We start from the raw sequence: 15,962 nt of genomic DNA, 5'->3' as shown, positions 1-15,962 counted from the left end.
ATGGCAGGGCTCCGGTTCTCCTGGCCTCCTTTCATCCTTTGAGGACCTGGGAGCCTGCCTGGCCCTCCTTGACCTGCCCAGAGCTGGCTGCTGCTTCCTGCTCGCTCATCCAGCCCAGGGCCAGCAGATGGGCTACGGGGCCACCACCTTCCCAATTAGCCTTCTTAGCCTCTTGCTCACCCTTGAGGTCTGGGTTACCAGCCATGGGGAGGGGCTGTGAGTGGCCTGTGAGTAACCAAGGCCCAGCTTTGACAGAGGTCATCAGCCCAGGCCCCTCCCCTGGCTGAGCCCTGGCTCCCAGCACCCCCCCCAACCCCCGCCACCATGCCGTCCCCAGAGGCCCCCAGAAGCGACAGGTCAGGGAGTTGGTTTTGGGAATGTGGTGCCCCATTTCTGAGAAGGAGAAGGTTCCCCAGGTGATGGAACACGTAATAGGTATGTGGCTGGCCTGGTACTTGGGGAGTGGTGGGAGGGGGAGCCTGGGGGATGGGGGCAGAACTCATATTTGAAGGAGGAAAGTGGAGGTGGAGTGATGGGGTCCTAAGGAAGGAGCAGATCAGGGGCTGTGAATGGGACCTCATTGGGGTTCGGCGGGTGGGGCTGGAGCAGGCACCCAAGTGTGGAAGAAAAAGCTGAAACACCCACGACTGCGAGTGGAGGGCAGATGGAGAGACAGGCCAAGCCACGGTAGGCAGGAGAGTTAAGGAGCCAGGCAGCTGGGTCCCGTGGCAAGAGTGGCCGCCCCAGAGTGGGTGGCCGTGGGGCAGAGCGCCTGGTTCCGGGTTAGGCAATGAGGAGCCGGGGCCAGGCCTGTCAGGTGGCAGGATCGTTAGAGCCCCGTGGCCATGGGTACCCCACACTGCAGCCACTGCTGCTGCTGAGTAGGCAGATGCACCGGGCTGATTACCACGCTCCTCCCGGCCACACCAACTTCCCCCGGGGCACCCACCCCCTCCACCTCTCCTCCTCTCCCCACAGTGACTCCTGCCCAGGGAATGTCCAGCTCTGGCATAAAGGACCCGGGTGTCCTCGAGCTGCCATCAGTCAGGAGGCCGTGCAGTCCGAGATGGGCTCATCTCGGGCACCCTGGATGGGGCGTGTGGGCGGGCACGGGATGATGGCACTGCTGCTGGCTGGTCTCCTCCTGCCAGGTAGGAGGCTGGGGGCCCTGGGAACAGGAGGGAGGCGTGAGGGAGAGTCCGGGAGAGGACCCAGCGAAGGGGACGGGCAGGGGCTCTGGAATCTGCCTTTTGAGTCTGGGGGTTGCTCCTCACTGTATGGTCGCCTCAGGTAAGTTTCTTAAACTTCCTGAGCCCCAGTTTCTGAAACTCTGAAGTGGGGTTAATGACACCTACCTTAGTCTGTGTGTCTCAAATTAAATAATGTATGTGATATGTACTTTGGAAATTCTAGAGGTTTATATAAATGGTGGTGGTGATTTTTATTATGGGAGCACTACAAGATAATGATTGGACATTTAATAGTAATAATATCATTTTTAGAGCCTTTTTATATGCTAGACTCTGTTTTAAGCACATTTGGATTATATATTAGAACTTTTATTTTTATTTTTTTTTGTGAGATGGAGTCCCACTCTGTCTCCAAGGATGGAGTGCAGTGGCGTAATCTCGGCTCACTGCAACTTCCACCTCTCAGGTTCAAGCGACTCTCATGCCTCAGCCTCTAGAGTAGCTGGGACTACAGGTGCCCATCACCACACCTGGCTAATTTTCTTTTTTTTTTGTATTTTTAGTAGAAATAGGGTTTCACCATGTTGGTCAAGCTGGTCTTGAACTCCTGACTCAAGTGATCCGCTCGCCTCGGCCTCCCAAGGTGCTGGGATTACAGGCATGAGCCACTACACCCGGCCTATATTAGCACTTTTGATCATTACAAGAACGGTATGAAAGGAGATTTGCTATTTCCACTCTACAGATGAGGACACTGAGGCTTGGAGAGGTTAGGAAACTAGCTCAAGATCATGCATTAGAAGGCAGCAAAGCCAAGATTTCAACCCCAGGCCAGGCAACTGCTGGACCTGTGTTGTTGACCACTGGGTACTTATAGCCCTTGAGGAATTTCTGCGACCTTCCCATGGTCTAGTGGGTGGTTGGTGTCTGAGGGAATAGCGAAAGAGAGAGGCAATGCATGGTGGATTCGTGCAGAGGACTGAAGGGAATTGGCACAGCTGGGGTTTGGCGTGGAGGTGCATGCAGAGAATTTCTTTCTGAGGAGAGAACAGGGACATCACAGAGGAAGGCAGTCTGGTTGTTGGTGGAGGGATCAGGATGAGTGACAGTAATAATTCATAATATATAATGCTTTACACTGTCTAAAACATCCGGCCGCACATGATAGCTTGCGCCTGTAATCCCAACACTTCAGGAGGCCAAGGCAGGTGAATCACCTGAGGTCAGGAGTTCAAGACCAGCCTGGCCAAGATGGTGAAACCCCCTCTCTACTAAAAATACAAAAAATTAGCTGGGTGTGGTGGCGGGCACCTGTGGTCCCAGCTACTTGGGAGGCTGAGGCAGGAGAATCGCTTGCACCAAGGAGGCAGAGGTTACAGTGAGCTGAGACCGTGTTATTGCACTTTAGCCTGGGCAACAAGAAACTCCATCTCACAAAAAAAAAAAAAAAAAAAGAAGAAGAAAAAACTTCCAGGTGGATGATCTCATTTAGTTTTCTTCATAGTAATGCTGTGGGAAGGCAGGGAAAATTTGGCCCCTCTGAATGTATAAACTAAAGCTCAGAGAGATTCAGTAACTTGCTAGTATGTGGCTCTGTTTGTGACACGTGGGACCTGGAGGGGCTAGGGGAGGCAGAAGGAACACAGGTGAAAGAGTCATGGAGGAACCATGGGGTAAGTTGGGCCTGGGGTTTTGAGCAAAGGAAAGGAAAGATAAGGAAAGATGTGGCTCCACATCCCTGAGGGAAGTCAAGGCAGCAGAAGTCAGATGAGGGGCTGGACGGAGGCAGGTGTGCTCAGAGAGGGAAGCTGACTGTGGCCAGGAGCCTCGGAGGTTCGTGGGGTTTCGTCCTGGTTCCCTGGGCTGGGCCAGCGAGAGCAGGGCTGGCTCAGGGTGCGGCGTCCTGACACACTGGTACCAGCAGGTTCTGAAGCAACAGGTAGTGACCCCACATCCTGGCCCCCACCCAGCTTTACTGGCATGGCCAGTGCTGAGATAGGAAATAGGGTTTCCATTCCTGACCCCAGCCTGGGCTCTCACGAAGAAGCTGGTGACCAAATCTTAGTCCTCGAGTGCACTTTCCTTTATTTCAGCCCCTCTGCCCCCAGCTTTGTCTTTTTCCAGTGTCTCCTTCTATATGTGTCTCCACTTCTCAGCCCTCCATTGTTTTGCCTTTTGTCTTCTTCCCTTTGGTCCCACTGTCTGGCCCAGGATTTTTCCCCTAAGAATTTACGCCTGGACTCTCAGAGCCTCAGTTTCCCCAATTCTCTGTCTCTTCAGGGTCCTTTCTTTTAGACCTACTTGTTCCTGCCCCTTCTCCATTCCCTCTTCTTTTTAAAAAAATTTTTAATTAAAAAACAAAATACAGACGGGGTCTATGTTGCCCAGGCTGGTCTTGAACTCTGGGGCGCATGCAATCCTCCCACCTCGGCCTCCCAAAGTGCTGGGATTACCGGTGTGAGCCACTGTGCCCAGCCCCCTCTTATATTCAATGTATTCCTTTGAGGCCACTCACTTTGGCACCTAATTTTCTGTTTTTCTGGTTGGTGTTTGCCCACCCTTCCCAAACAAAGAAATGCCTTTATTCGGCCACCTCAATATCCTTTAGAGACAATAGCCAGTTCTTCCTCCTTTCTCCATCCCTAAACTCTCCCTGCGCTCTGCTTGGGAGAAACCTGAGAGGCCGATGACTGAGATAAGGCAGAAAGGTGAGGGAGGAAGCCAAGCCTCCTTGGCCCTTACTAACCACTGCTTTCCTCCACAGGGACCTTGGCTAAGAGCATTGGCACCTTCTCAGACCCCTGTAAGGACCCCATGCGTATCACCTCCCCTAACGACCCCTGCCTCACTGGGAAGGGTGACTCCAGCGGCTTCAGTAGCTACAGTGGCTCCAGCAGTTCTGGCAGCTCCATTTCCAGTGCCAGAAGCTCTGGTGGTGGCTCCAGTGGTAGCTCCAGCGGATCCAGCATTGCCCAGGGTGGTTCTGCAGGATCTTTTAAGCCAGGAACGGGGTATTCCCAGGTCAGCTACTCCTCCGGATCTGGCTCTAGTCTACAAGGTGCATCCGGTTCCTCCCAGCTGGGGAGCAGCAGCTCTCACTCAGGAAGCAGCGGCTCTCACTCGGGAAGCAGCAGCTCTCATTCGAGCAGCAGCAGCAGCTTTCAGTTCAGCAGCAGCAGCTTCCAAGTAGGGAATGGCTCTGCTCTGCCAACCAATGACAACTCTTACCGCGGAATACTAAACCCTTCCCAGCCTGGACAAAGCTCTTCCTCTTCCCAGACCTTTGGGGTATCCAGCAGTGGCCAAAGCGTCAGCTCCAACCAGCGTCCCTGTAGTTCGGACATCCCCGACTCTCCCTGCAGTGGAGGGCCCATCGTCTCGCACTCCGGCCCCTACATCCCCAGCTCCCACTCTGTGTCAGGGGGTCAGAGGCCTGTGGTGGTGGTGGTGGACCAGCATGGTTCTGGTGCCCCTGGAGTGGTTCAAGGTCCCCCCTGTAGCAATGGTGGCCTTCCAGGCAAGCCCTGTCCCCCAATCACCTCTGTAGACAAATCCTATGGTGGCTACGAGGTGGTGGGTGGCTCCTCTGACAGTTATCTGGTTCCAGGCATGACCTACAGTAAGGGTAAAATCTACCCTGTGGGCTACTTCACCAAAGAGAACCCTGTGAAAGGCTCTCCAGGGGTCCCTTCCTTTGCAGCTGGGCCCCCCATCTCTGAGGGCAAATACTTCTCCAGCAACCCCATCATCCCCAGCCAGTCGGCAGCTTCCTCGGCCATTGCGTTCCAGCCAGTGGGGACTGGTGGGGTCCAGCTCTGTGGAGGCGGCTCCACGGGCTCCAAGGGACCCTGCTCTCCCTCCAGTTCTCGAGTCCCCAGCAGTTCTAGCATTTCCAGCAGCTCCGGTTTACCCTACCATCCCTGCGGCAGTGCTTCCCAGAGCCCCTGCTCCCCACCAGGCACCGGCTCCTTCAGCAGCAGCTCCAGTTCCCAATCCAGTGGCAAAATCATCCTTCAGCCTTGTGGCAGCAAGTCCAGCTCTTCTGGTCACCCTTGCATGTCTGTCTCCTCCTTGACACTGACTGGGGGCCCCGATGGCTCTCCCCATCCTGATCCCTCCGCTGGTGCCAAGCCCTGTGGCTCCAGCAGTGCTGGAAAGATCCCCTGCCGCTCCATCCGGGATATCCTAGCCCAAGTGAAGCCTCTGGGGCCCCAGCTAGCTGACCCTGAAGTTTTCCTACCCCAAGGAGAGTTACTCGACAGTCCATAAGTCAACTGTTGTGTGTGTGCATGCCTTGGGCACAAACAAGCACATACACTATATCCCATATGGGAGAAGTCCAGTGCCCAGGCATAGGGTTAGCTCAGTTTCCCTCCTTCCCAAAAGAGTGGTTCTGCTTTCTCCACTACTCCAAGGTTGCAGACTCTCTCTTATCACCCCTTCCTCCTTCCTCTTCTCAAAATGGTAGATTCAAAGCTCCTCTCTTGATTCTCTCCTACTGTTTAAATTCCCATTCCACCACAGTGCCCCTCAGCCAGATCACCACCCCTTACAATTCCCTATACTGTGTTGAAATGGTCCATTGAGTAACACCCCCATCAGCTTCTCAACTGGGAAACCCCTGAAATGCTCTCAGAGCACCTCTGACGCCTGAAGAAGTTATACCTTCCTCTTCCCCTTTACCAAATAAAGCAAAGTCAAACCATCATCTGGAAACAGTGGCCACTTTTCACTGACCTCTCTTCGACATCTAGTCAACCCACCCAATATGCCACTGGGCTCTCGCTCCCAATTCCACCCCACCCTCCATTACAGAGCTCACCACGCCCTCCTAGATCACCATCCCCAACACACCCATTGCCTCTCAAGGCCCTTATCTCAGCCCCTTCCTGTGGCCACTTCCCTCAGTGCTCAGATGATTCCCTGGGTGAGGGAGACACTGGGGCACCCTCAGAGGTTGGAGCAGGCTCCCTGCTGTCCCTGGATCCTGGACAGATGGCTCAGTAAACTGTGGGGACTAGGTGCAGACTTTTTGACTTCTTGGAGTCCTGGGTCTCCTCTGAGAGTCTGGGTGGTGCTCCTCCTACGCCTCTAGAGGTCTCTGTGTCCCTCATTTTCCTTCAAAAGCGGGCTGTATTTCTCTTCTACCTTCCAGCTCCTCCCACAGAGGAGGAAGACAATAAATATTTGTTGAACTGAAAGCAGAGATTGCCTGGCCTCCCAGATCCTTCCGCCATTTCCCTCCTCTCTCATTGCTCCAGGAAATCCACTCTCTTCCCATTCCTCATTCACCGTGGGGTCCCCCTTCCCCTTATTTAGGGCCCTCAGTGTTTCCTCTCCCTCCCCTCCCCACCCAAACTCCTCTTCTTCCACCATTAGCATTCCTCACCTTCTAGATGCCATCCTCTCTGGGAGTCATGAGTCTCGATTTCCTGGGTTTCTGGGACACCTGGAAGCTTGGGAAGGCTGGGACACAACAACTCCAACCAGATTCCTGTCAGCTGAGTAGGAGGCCAGCTGAGCGTTGTTCCTGGAGCTGGGGGTGGAGAGAGTAAAGGACTGAGAGGATGGGAGCGGGGCAGGGAGTGCAGCCAAGCAGGGTGACTCACTGGCCTAGATCAAGAGGCCCAGCCTGTGGCAGGACAGAGCTGCCGGTGGTCTCTCCATCTTCACACTCCCTGCTCTGCTGGGGTCCAGAGTGAGAGTGTGAGCAACATGGCTCTCAGGTGAGGGCTGAGAAGGCAGAGTGCCCCAGTGGGAAAGAGGAGTCGCCTCCACTGGAGAAGAGAGAGAAAGTGGAGTGTGTGGTGGGGTCCATGCGACCTAAGTCCTGAGACAGGCAGGGAGAGGCTGAGGCAGACGAAGTTCCCGCATCCCAAGGAGGGCAGAGTGGATTGTGCTTGTCCCTGTAGGAGCCCCACCCCCCACCCCAGGCCACCTCTCAGAGCCTCTGCTTGGCTGCAAAGGAATTCACCCCTACTGTAGCACTTAACCCATTCCCTCCTATCAGGGTGGTGCTGTCTGGTCCTGAATTTAGAACTGTTGAAACTCCAAGTCTGGAATCAGCAGAAATGTATTACATTGACCAGAAAGGGATTGAATCACCCTTGGTCCAGCATCTGGCCCCTGATCTGCAGCCAATGGCAGGAATCGAGGTCCTCAGATGCTTCATGAATGGGAATTGCAGGGAGAGAAGGCTCTCTGATGTGGTGTTTCCTCGAGTCTCCTGCTGTGCTCCAAATTAAAAGCTTGTGTAAAACTCATGCATGTCATCCAAAAAGGCCTCTGGGCTCCATCCACTGCCAGTTCTGGAGAGGAGCTCTTCACTCCTCCAGTGGTTAAGCCAGCAGGGGCGTGGGGGAGGACACAGCAGTAGAATCAGCCAACAGCTCATGTTTAGACCTTGGGCAGCCAGGGAAGCCTACTCCTGGGGCCTCCCGGAAGCCATGGAGAGAACAAAGCCATTGCATTTTTATAATAAAATTTGCAAACATATTTAAAAGCCAACAAACTGTTAATGAATCTCTACATTCTCATCGCCCAGCTTCAACAAGGATCAAGTCCTGGCCATTTGACAACAGCATTTAAAGGCCCTCCTCTACTGTTACTTGGAAATAGCCACTTTCTCCCAAGGTTTCTTATACTCTATGGCACATCTGACCACCAGTAGCAGGCAGAATGATGTCTTCAACCCCAACACCATCAAAGATGTCCACATCCTAATCCCTGGAACGTGGGAATTAGGTTACATGGCAGAGGGAAATTAAGATTCCAGATGGGATTAGGGTTGCTATTCGGCTGACTTTACAGAGATTATCATGGATTATTCAGGTGGGTCCAGTGTAGTCACCAGGTCCCTTAATGTGGACATGGGAGGCAGAAGAGGAAGTCTGAGTGATACAGTGTAAGAAATGGCTGATTTTGGCTTTGGAGATGGAGGAAGGGGACCATGAGCCAAAGAACACAGGATGCCTCTAGAAGGTGAAAAAGCGGGGAAAGGGATTCTCCCCTGAGGCCCCCAGAAAGAATCACAGCCCTGCTGACACCTTTATTTTAATCCACTGAGACCTGTTTTGGACTTCTGATCTCCAAAACTGTAAAGTAATAAATCCATGTTGTTGTAAGCTATTCGGTTCACGGTAATTTGTCACTGCAGCCGCAGGAATTAGTATCTCATAAGGATGGCATCCAGGCCCATTTCCCTAGCTAGATCCAGGGTCTCATCTAGGAGCAGCTCCTCAGATGGGGCCACTTCTGCACCCCAGAACTTCCTTCAGGTTGGGGCCAAGGTGAAGGAGATATGAGGATGCACGAGAAAGGGGTGCTGGGAGGAAACAATCCAGCTCCCAAAAAGAAACAAGTGTTTCTGTTGCTGAGAGAGGCAATTAAGAGAGTGGGACCCCAGGGTGGAGGAGGCTGGCTGGGGAGCAGGGCTGGGGAGGCTGGCAACCAGGGATGAGCTGTGAGCCAGGACACCTGGGCCAAGAAGGGGCAGGGAGGTCAAGGAAAGGAGCCAGGGCGGGAGACACCCAGCTTCCTCTGGGACATTCATTCAAGTGACACCTGTTGCCACAGACCGCATTAGGAATGAGGGTGGAATGTGGAGGTTTATTGTCTCCACAACCACTAGCCCAGCCTGTTTCTGCTGTCCCCCACCCCACTACCAGGATAAAGGGCTGGCTGTCTTGGGGCTGAGGGAGATCGGGTGCTGAGCAGGATGCAGGGCCGCGTGGCAGGGAGCTGCGCTCCTCTGGGCCTGCTCCTGGTCTGTCTTCATCTCCCAGGTATGGAGGCCGTGATGCCCTTGGGCAGGAGGGACTGGCGGTCCCCCAGGAAACAGGAATTAAGGAAAGGGGTAAAGGCAGGAGGGTACACATTTAGGTCCCTGAGGGAAAAGGAAGAATAGGCACAGGGGAAGCAAAGGGAACTGGGGACTCGGGGAAGGGAGACCACTGGTTGCTTTATCTTCCCTTTCCCTCAGGCCTCTTTGCCCGGAGCATCGGTGTTGTGGAGGAGAAAGTTTCCCAAAACTTGGGGACCAACTTGCCTCAGCTCGGACAACCTTCCTCCACTGGCCCCTCTAACTCTGAACATCCTCAGCCCGCTCTGGACCCTAGGTCTAATGACTTGGCAAGGGTTCCTCTGAAGCTCAGCGCGCCTCCATCAGATGGCTTCCCACCTGCAGGAGGTTCTGCAGTGCAGAGGTGGCCTCCATCGTGGGGGCTGCCTGCCATGGATTCCTGGCCCCCTGAGGATCCTTGGCAGATGATGGCTGCTGCGGCTGAGGACCGCCTGGGGGAAGCGCTGCCTGAAGAACTCTCTTACCTCTCCAGTGCTGTGGCCCTCGCTCCGGGCAGTGGCCCTTTGCCTGGGGAGTCTTCTCCCGATGCCACAGGCCTCTCACCCGAGGCTTCACTCCTCCACCAGGACTCGGAGTCCAGACGACTGCCCCGTTCTAATTCACTAGGAGCTGGGGGAAAAATCCTTTCCCAACGCCCTCCCTGGTCTCTCATCCACAGGGTTCTGCCTGATCACCCTTGGGGTACCCTGAATCCCAGTGTGTCCTGGGGAGGTGGAGGCCCTGGGACTGGTTGGGGAACGAGGCCCATGCCACACCCTGAGGGAATCTGGGGTATCAATAATCAACCCCCAGGTACCAGCTGGGGAAATATTAATCGCTATCCAGGAGGCAGCTGGGGAAATATTAATCGGTATCCAGGAGACAGCTGGGGGAATAATAATCGGTATCCAGGAGGCAGCTGGGGAAATATTAATCGGTATCCAGGAGGCAGCTGGGGGAATATTAATCGGTATCCAGGAGGCAGCTGGGGGAATATTCATCTATACCCAGGTATCAATAACCCATTTCCTCCCGGAGTTCTCCGCCCTCCTGGCTCTTCTTGGAACATCCCAGCTGGCTTCCCTAATCCTCCAAGCCCTAGGTTGCAGTGGGGCTAGAGCACAATAGAGGGAAACCCAACATTGGGAGTTAGAGTCCTGCTCCCGCCCCTTGCTGTGTGGGCTCAATCCAGGCCCTGTCAGCATGTTTCCAGCACTATCCCCACTTTTCAGTGCCTCCCCTGCTCATCTCCAATAAAATAAAAGCACTTATGGAATTTGCTTCTCCTTGGTTTCTTTGTTTCTGGGCATAAGCTGAAGTGAGTCTGTTCTTTCCTGTTTTCTAGCCATCCCCATGGCCCTCTAGGGGCTCCTGTAGACGCTGTCTTGCTATCCCCATCCTTCGCAAAGGATCAATGCCCAAGTGCTTGAGGGTGGAGCCTCAGTCTCACCCCGGCCAGGTGGGAGAGCTGTTCCAGAATTGTGCTGGAATCTGAAAGGGGGAGGAGGGACAGCAGGACTAATTGAGATGGCACCTGCAGCAGGGGGCAAGGATGAGGTCCCAGAAGGCGACTCCAGGGCCAGGTGGACAGGATTCCTTGCAATTCACAGAAACAGGAAGCCAAAAGTCGCAATGTCTATGCTTCACTTGTCTTTTCTTCCCCGGAAAGTCAAGCTTCTTGGAAGTGGAGATACACTGATCTCCTCCCTTACATGCATCATTTAGCACATTGTGTCCCAGAGAACCACAGACTTTGAACATTTGCTGAGTAAATAGCAGACCTCGATAAAGGAAAAGAGAAAAAGGAGAAAGGAAAGGGAGAAAAAAACCTTGAAGCCAACAATCCCACCTAGGGTGGCATTTGATGCTTTCATTCCCAAGTGATGACACAGTCTCAGCCTTTGGTCACAGTATTGTCTCTCCTGCCCTCCCTTTGGTTTTCCCAGGAGCTCAACATCCTCACACAGGAGTTGGAGTGAGGGCAGCGAAGGGTCAGGCTACAAAAGCACAGAAGAATCAGCAGGTGTGGGTTGGAGGTGATTTCGGTCTGGATTCTCTCTTCCCTGTGCCATGCCTGCAGTGGTCCAGGTGTATGTACTCTGCATCCAGTCAGGTCCCTGGGAATTGGGCAGCTTGTGGGAGGGGAGAAAGGAGTAGGAAAAACACCAGAACTCAAGGGGTAGGGAGCTGCCTGCCTGCCTGCCTGAGTGGCAGATGGGCATTTCTGGAGAAGATGCCCGGTCCCAGCGTCTGCCATAAGGCTCCATCCTACACTAAGAAGTCCTTCCTGGAACACCTTCCTCAGAGCCCACCTTCCCCATCACCAAGCACACTCCCTTCGTCAACACCTCAACCTCCTCACCTGATTCTTTTCCCAGCTTGGACTCTCTTGGTTTCTCCCTGCCCTAGGGCAAGGGGTTCCATGCCTGTTTTCAGCACCTGCCTCTTCCACCAGCCTAAGGTCATTCTATCAAGCCTGGAGTCTCATTTCTCTCTGTCCCTCTTCCTGGTGGCCTCTTCTCCATAGTCATTCCTATTCGCACATTTAAATTTGGTGTCAACAGTCCCCTGCTCTGTTCCCCAGACTCACTAGAGCATAAGCACCACGAGGACAGGGGCTTTGTCTCTTTAGTTCACTGCTGCACCCCCAGCACAAAGAACAGGGTCTGGACCAGGGCAGGCACTCAGCAGGCACGAAGGAATGGCTGATCCTCTCTCTCTGTCCCTCCCCTTCTCTCATCATCTCTCTTCTTCCACTCAATTCCTGAGCCATGCGGCTACACCCAGATTCTAATCTACACTCCGGCTATAGCCCTCCCAGAGCCTCACTGACATTTTTCAACAACCTCATGAAGCCCTTCTCAGCATTAAAATGCTCTGTGCGTTTCATCATTTAACCTTCATTATTCTCTGTGAGGAAGGCATTATAAGATTTTTGCGGCCAGGCACGGTGGCTCACACCTGTAATCCCAGCACTTTGGGAGAACGAGGCAGGCGGATCACCTGAGGAGTTCGAGACAGCCTAGTCCAACATGGGGAACATGGTGAAACCTCATCTCTACTAAAAACACAAAAATTAGCCAGGCATGGTGCCTGAAATGCCAGCTACTTGGGAGGCTGAGGCTGGAGAATCGCTTGAACCCGGGAGTTGGAGGTTGTAGTGAGCCGAGATCGCGCCACTGCACTCCAGCCTGGGTGACAGAGCGAGACTCCGTCTCAAAAAAAAGAAAAGATTTTTACAGATGGAGGAACTGAGATTTAGAGGGATTAAGCAACTCGCACAGGGTTACAAGTGACAGGGGTGGTGACTCAAACCTCATTTTTCTCATTATCTGTCCAGGGAGTATTCAAGTACAATATGCAATTAACAGAAATAACAACGAACTTTTATTATATTTACATATAGGCCAGGTCCTGGACAAGGTGCTTGCACACACACCCTTCCAGCAAATCCTCACAACAACCCCATTGGGTGGGCACTGCGGGGCACACTGCACAGGGAAGACACTGAGGCCCAGAGAGGATGGGGAGCTGAGGCTCACACACAGGCAACACTGAGCCAGGGCAGTGAAGTTCGTCTGATGCTTGGTGCTGATGGCTCAGGGAAGATGGGCTTTAACAGTGGAGGGTCCCAGGGGGATGTGGCCAGTCCCCTCAGGGTGGTCTTTGGATTAATGTTAGTTGTTGCTTAAAAAGTGGTGGAACTGGGCATGGTGGCTCATGTCTGTAATTTCAGCACTTTGGGAGCTGAGGCAGGAGGATTACTTGAGCCCAGGAATTCTAGACCAGCCTGGGCAACATAGGGAGACCTCATCTCTACAAATAGTAATTAAAAAATTAGCTTGAGCACTTAAAAAAAAAATTAAGAGTAGGCCGGGCATGGTGGCTCACACCTGTAATCCCAGCACTTTGGGAGGCCAAGGCAGGCGGAGACCAGCCTGGTCAATGTGGTGAAACCCCATCTCTACTAAAAATACAAAAATTAGCCAGGCATGGTGTTGCACGCCTGTAATCCCAGCTAGAGGGAAGGCTGAGGTATAAGAATTGCTTGAACTTGGGAGATGGAGGTTGCAGTGAGCCGAGATTGTGCCACTGCACTCCAGCCTGGGCAACAGAGTGAGACTCTGTCTCAAAAAAAAAAATCATCATCATAAGAGCAAAAACAAATTAAAAAAATAAAATATTAGCTTGGCATGGTGTTATGCCTGTGGTACCAGCTACTTGGGAGGCTGAGGTGGGAGGATCACCCGAGCCTGGGATGTTGAGGCTGCAGTGAGCCATGATCATTCCACCGCACTCTACCCTGGGTGACAGGGCAAGACTAAAAAGAAAAAAAAGAAAAGAAAAGAAAGGCATCTCACACCTGTAATCCCAGCACTTTGGGAGGCTAAGGAGGGTGGATCACCTGAGCTTAGGAGTTCAAGACCAGCCTGGCCAACATGGTGCTACCCCGTCTCTACTAAAAATAAAAAGTTAGCCAGGTGTGGTGGTGGGCGCCTGTAATCCCAGCTACTCGGGAGACTGAGGCAGGAGAATCGCTTGAACCTGGGAGGCAGAGGTTGCAGTGAGCTGAGATCACACCATTGCACTCCAGCCTGGGTGACAAGAGGGAAACTCCATCTCAGAAAAACAACAACAACAACAACAACAAAACCCAAAAACCAAACAACAACAACTACAACAAAAAGAGAGGGAAGGTTTTCAGTAATCTGTGATATGAGAAAGGTCCTAATGTTTGCAACAGGGACTACTGCTGGCATACTGATTTTTACATTTTTATTAGTGGTTAATTAGTGGAAGTGGTGGCTGGAGTAGCAAGTCATTCATTTCTCCTATCCTAGGAGGGCGCTTATCCAGAAGTTAGGAAACAGAGGTTCCCCTTCTGCCACACAACTTTCTGTGCCAGGTCACCTTAGGCAAGTCATTGACCTCTGTGGACCTTCGTTTTCTCATCTGTAACATGGGATGAAAGCAGATGTCCAGCCTCCCTCACATGATTATTAGGAAGTTTAGGTAAGATAATGATAAGGTGCCTTAGAGACTGGAAAACCCTGAACCATCATAAGGGATAGATCCTAATGCGGTGCATTGTCCCAGTGAGGCAGTCCTGGCAGGACCACAGGATAGTTCTTAGTCCCACAGAGGAGGGCTGGTCTGCTGCAGAGGCTGTAGTTGACATCACAGTCGATTGATAAGTTGATGTGATGCTTTGCACTGGGAGTTACACTTGAGAGAATGACTCCAAGATCAAGAGGAAGAGTTGAGTTGGCTTCTCATTTAAATATTTCATCCCTCAAACAAACTGCATTCACTTAGCCATTTGTCAGTAAAAAAGACATTTTTCACTTACACACACACTGTTGGGTGATAATAATAATAGTTTCCTTTATGTATTTACCATGAACTAAATGTTACAAGGTTACTTCAGTTCTTAGAATTCTATGATGTGTATGACGTGCTTACTCTTTTGTTTGTTTGTTTGTTTGTAGAGATGGGGCTCTCGCTTGTTGCCCAGGTTGGTCTTGAACTCCTGGCCTCAAGTGATCCTCCTGCCTTGGCCTTCCAAAGTGCTGGGATTACAGTTATGAGCCACCGTGACCAGCCTAAAGTGAATTAATGTTTGATTCTCTGGCTAGACAAGCCCCACTGTGGAAAGGTGGTAGCAACAAGTTGTGAAATAATTTTGAGACCATTTAGTTCTTCTTGGCCTCAGGATGGCAGTTGTGACTGACGCAGCCGGTGTTTTTTTTCCTCTTTCTTTTTTTTTTTTTTCTTGAGATGGAGTCTCGCTCTGTTGCCAGGCTGGAGTGCAGTGGCGTGATCTCTGCTTACCACAACCTCCGACTCCCTGGTTCAAGCGATTCCCCTGCCTCAGCCTCCCGAGTAGCTGGGATTACAGGCATGTGCCACCATGCCCAGCTAATTTTTGTATTTTTCAGTAGAGACGGGGTTTCCCCATGTTGGCCAGGATGGTCTGATCTCCTGACCTCGTGATCCGCCCGCCTCAGCCTCCCAAAGTCCTGGGATTACACGCGTGAGCCACCCCACCCGGCCAGAGGGTTGTTTCTTTAGCACCTCTTCCTCTGTCCCTCCTTTCTCTGAATCCTGTACTTAAATCATTCCCTGGCTACTCAGGACCATAATCCCTCTTGACTCACCCAGTTAAAACCCACTTCTCTTGAGTGTCTCTGTCCACTGTGACATTGTCATATGATGAATTCAGGAGAACTAACTCTGTTCATGATTAATAGGTGCAAAGATGATGAGTCTAGGAAAATAAAATCTATCTGGTATGTTAGTGGCCCCTTAAACATCTGTCACCAGCCTTCAAGCTCAGGTGCCCCTCTCTTTTCCTGGGACACCCTCTCAGTGTCTAAAGGGCGTTAAGGTATTTCTACTTAATGTAATTTCGTTTCTCTTATGAATTTATTAAACAAATAGCATTTAAGCATTAAATAATATTCTTCTATTTATACACTATGTACACAACTAATACATAGACATTTATGGATTTAATAATCCAAACTGATTAAAACACATTATTTATTTTATTTATTTATTTATTTATTTATTTATTTTTTTGAGACGGAGTCTTCTCTGTCACCCAGGCTGGAGTGCAGTGGCGTGATCTCGGCTCACTGCAACCTCTGCCTCCCAGGTTCACGCCATTCTCCTGCCTCAGCCTCCTGAGTAGCTGGGACTACAGGTGCCCACCAACACGCCTGGCTAATTTTTCTGTATTTTTAGTAGAGATGGGGTTTCACCGTGTTAGCCAGGATGGTCTCGATCCCCTGACCTTGTGATCCACCCACCTCGGCCTCCCATAGTGCTGGGATTACAGGCGTGAGCCACTGCGCCCGGCCTAAATATTGATTTTAGACTTAAACTCATTTAAGCATTTAATTAAAATCTTTCATTTAGCTGGGCACAGT

At 51.9% G+C, this 15,962-nt stretch overlaps 2 protein-coding genes across 2 annotated transcripts; both read left to right on the top strand.

Moving 5' to 3' along the window:
* The first annotated feature begins 1,066 nt into the window (after positions 1-1,066).
* On the top strand, positions 1,067-5,459 carry CDSN (corneodesmosin). The gene is made up of 2 exons (NM_001045504.1): positions 1,067-1,151; positions 3,955-5,459. The coding sequence occupies exons 1-2, from the start codon at positions 1,067-1,069 to the stop codon at positions 5,457-5,459; spliced, it is 1,590 nt and encodes a 529-aa protein (NP_001038969.1).
* A 3,448-nt stretch (positions 5,460-8,907) lies between these two features.
* On the top strand, positions 8,908-10,148 carry C6H6orf15 (chromosome 6 C6orf15 homolog). The gene is made up of 2 exons (NM_001135739.1): positions 8,908-8,974; positions 9,172-10,148. The coding sequence occupies exons 1-2, from the start codon at positions 8,908-8,910 to the stop codon at positions 10,146-10,148; spliced, it is 1,044 nt and encodes a 347-aa protein (NP_001129211.1).
* Positions 10,149-15,962: the final 5,814 nt, after the last annotated feature.

The sequence above is a fragment of the Pan troglodytes genome, chromosome 5 (genome assembly GCF_028858775.2).
Source record: "Pan troglodytes isolate AG18354 chromosome 5, NHGRI_mPanTro3-v2.0_pri, whole genome shotgun sequence".
Classification (NCBI taxonomy): Eukaryota; Metazoa; Chordata; class Mammalia; order Primates; family Hominidae; genus Pan; species Pan troglodytes.
Note: the sequence above shows the minus strand (reverse complement) of the source record. Positions and strands in the feature narration are given on the sequence as shown.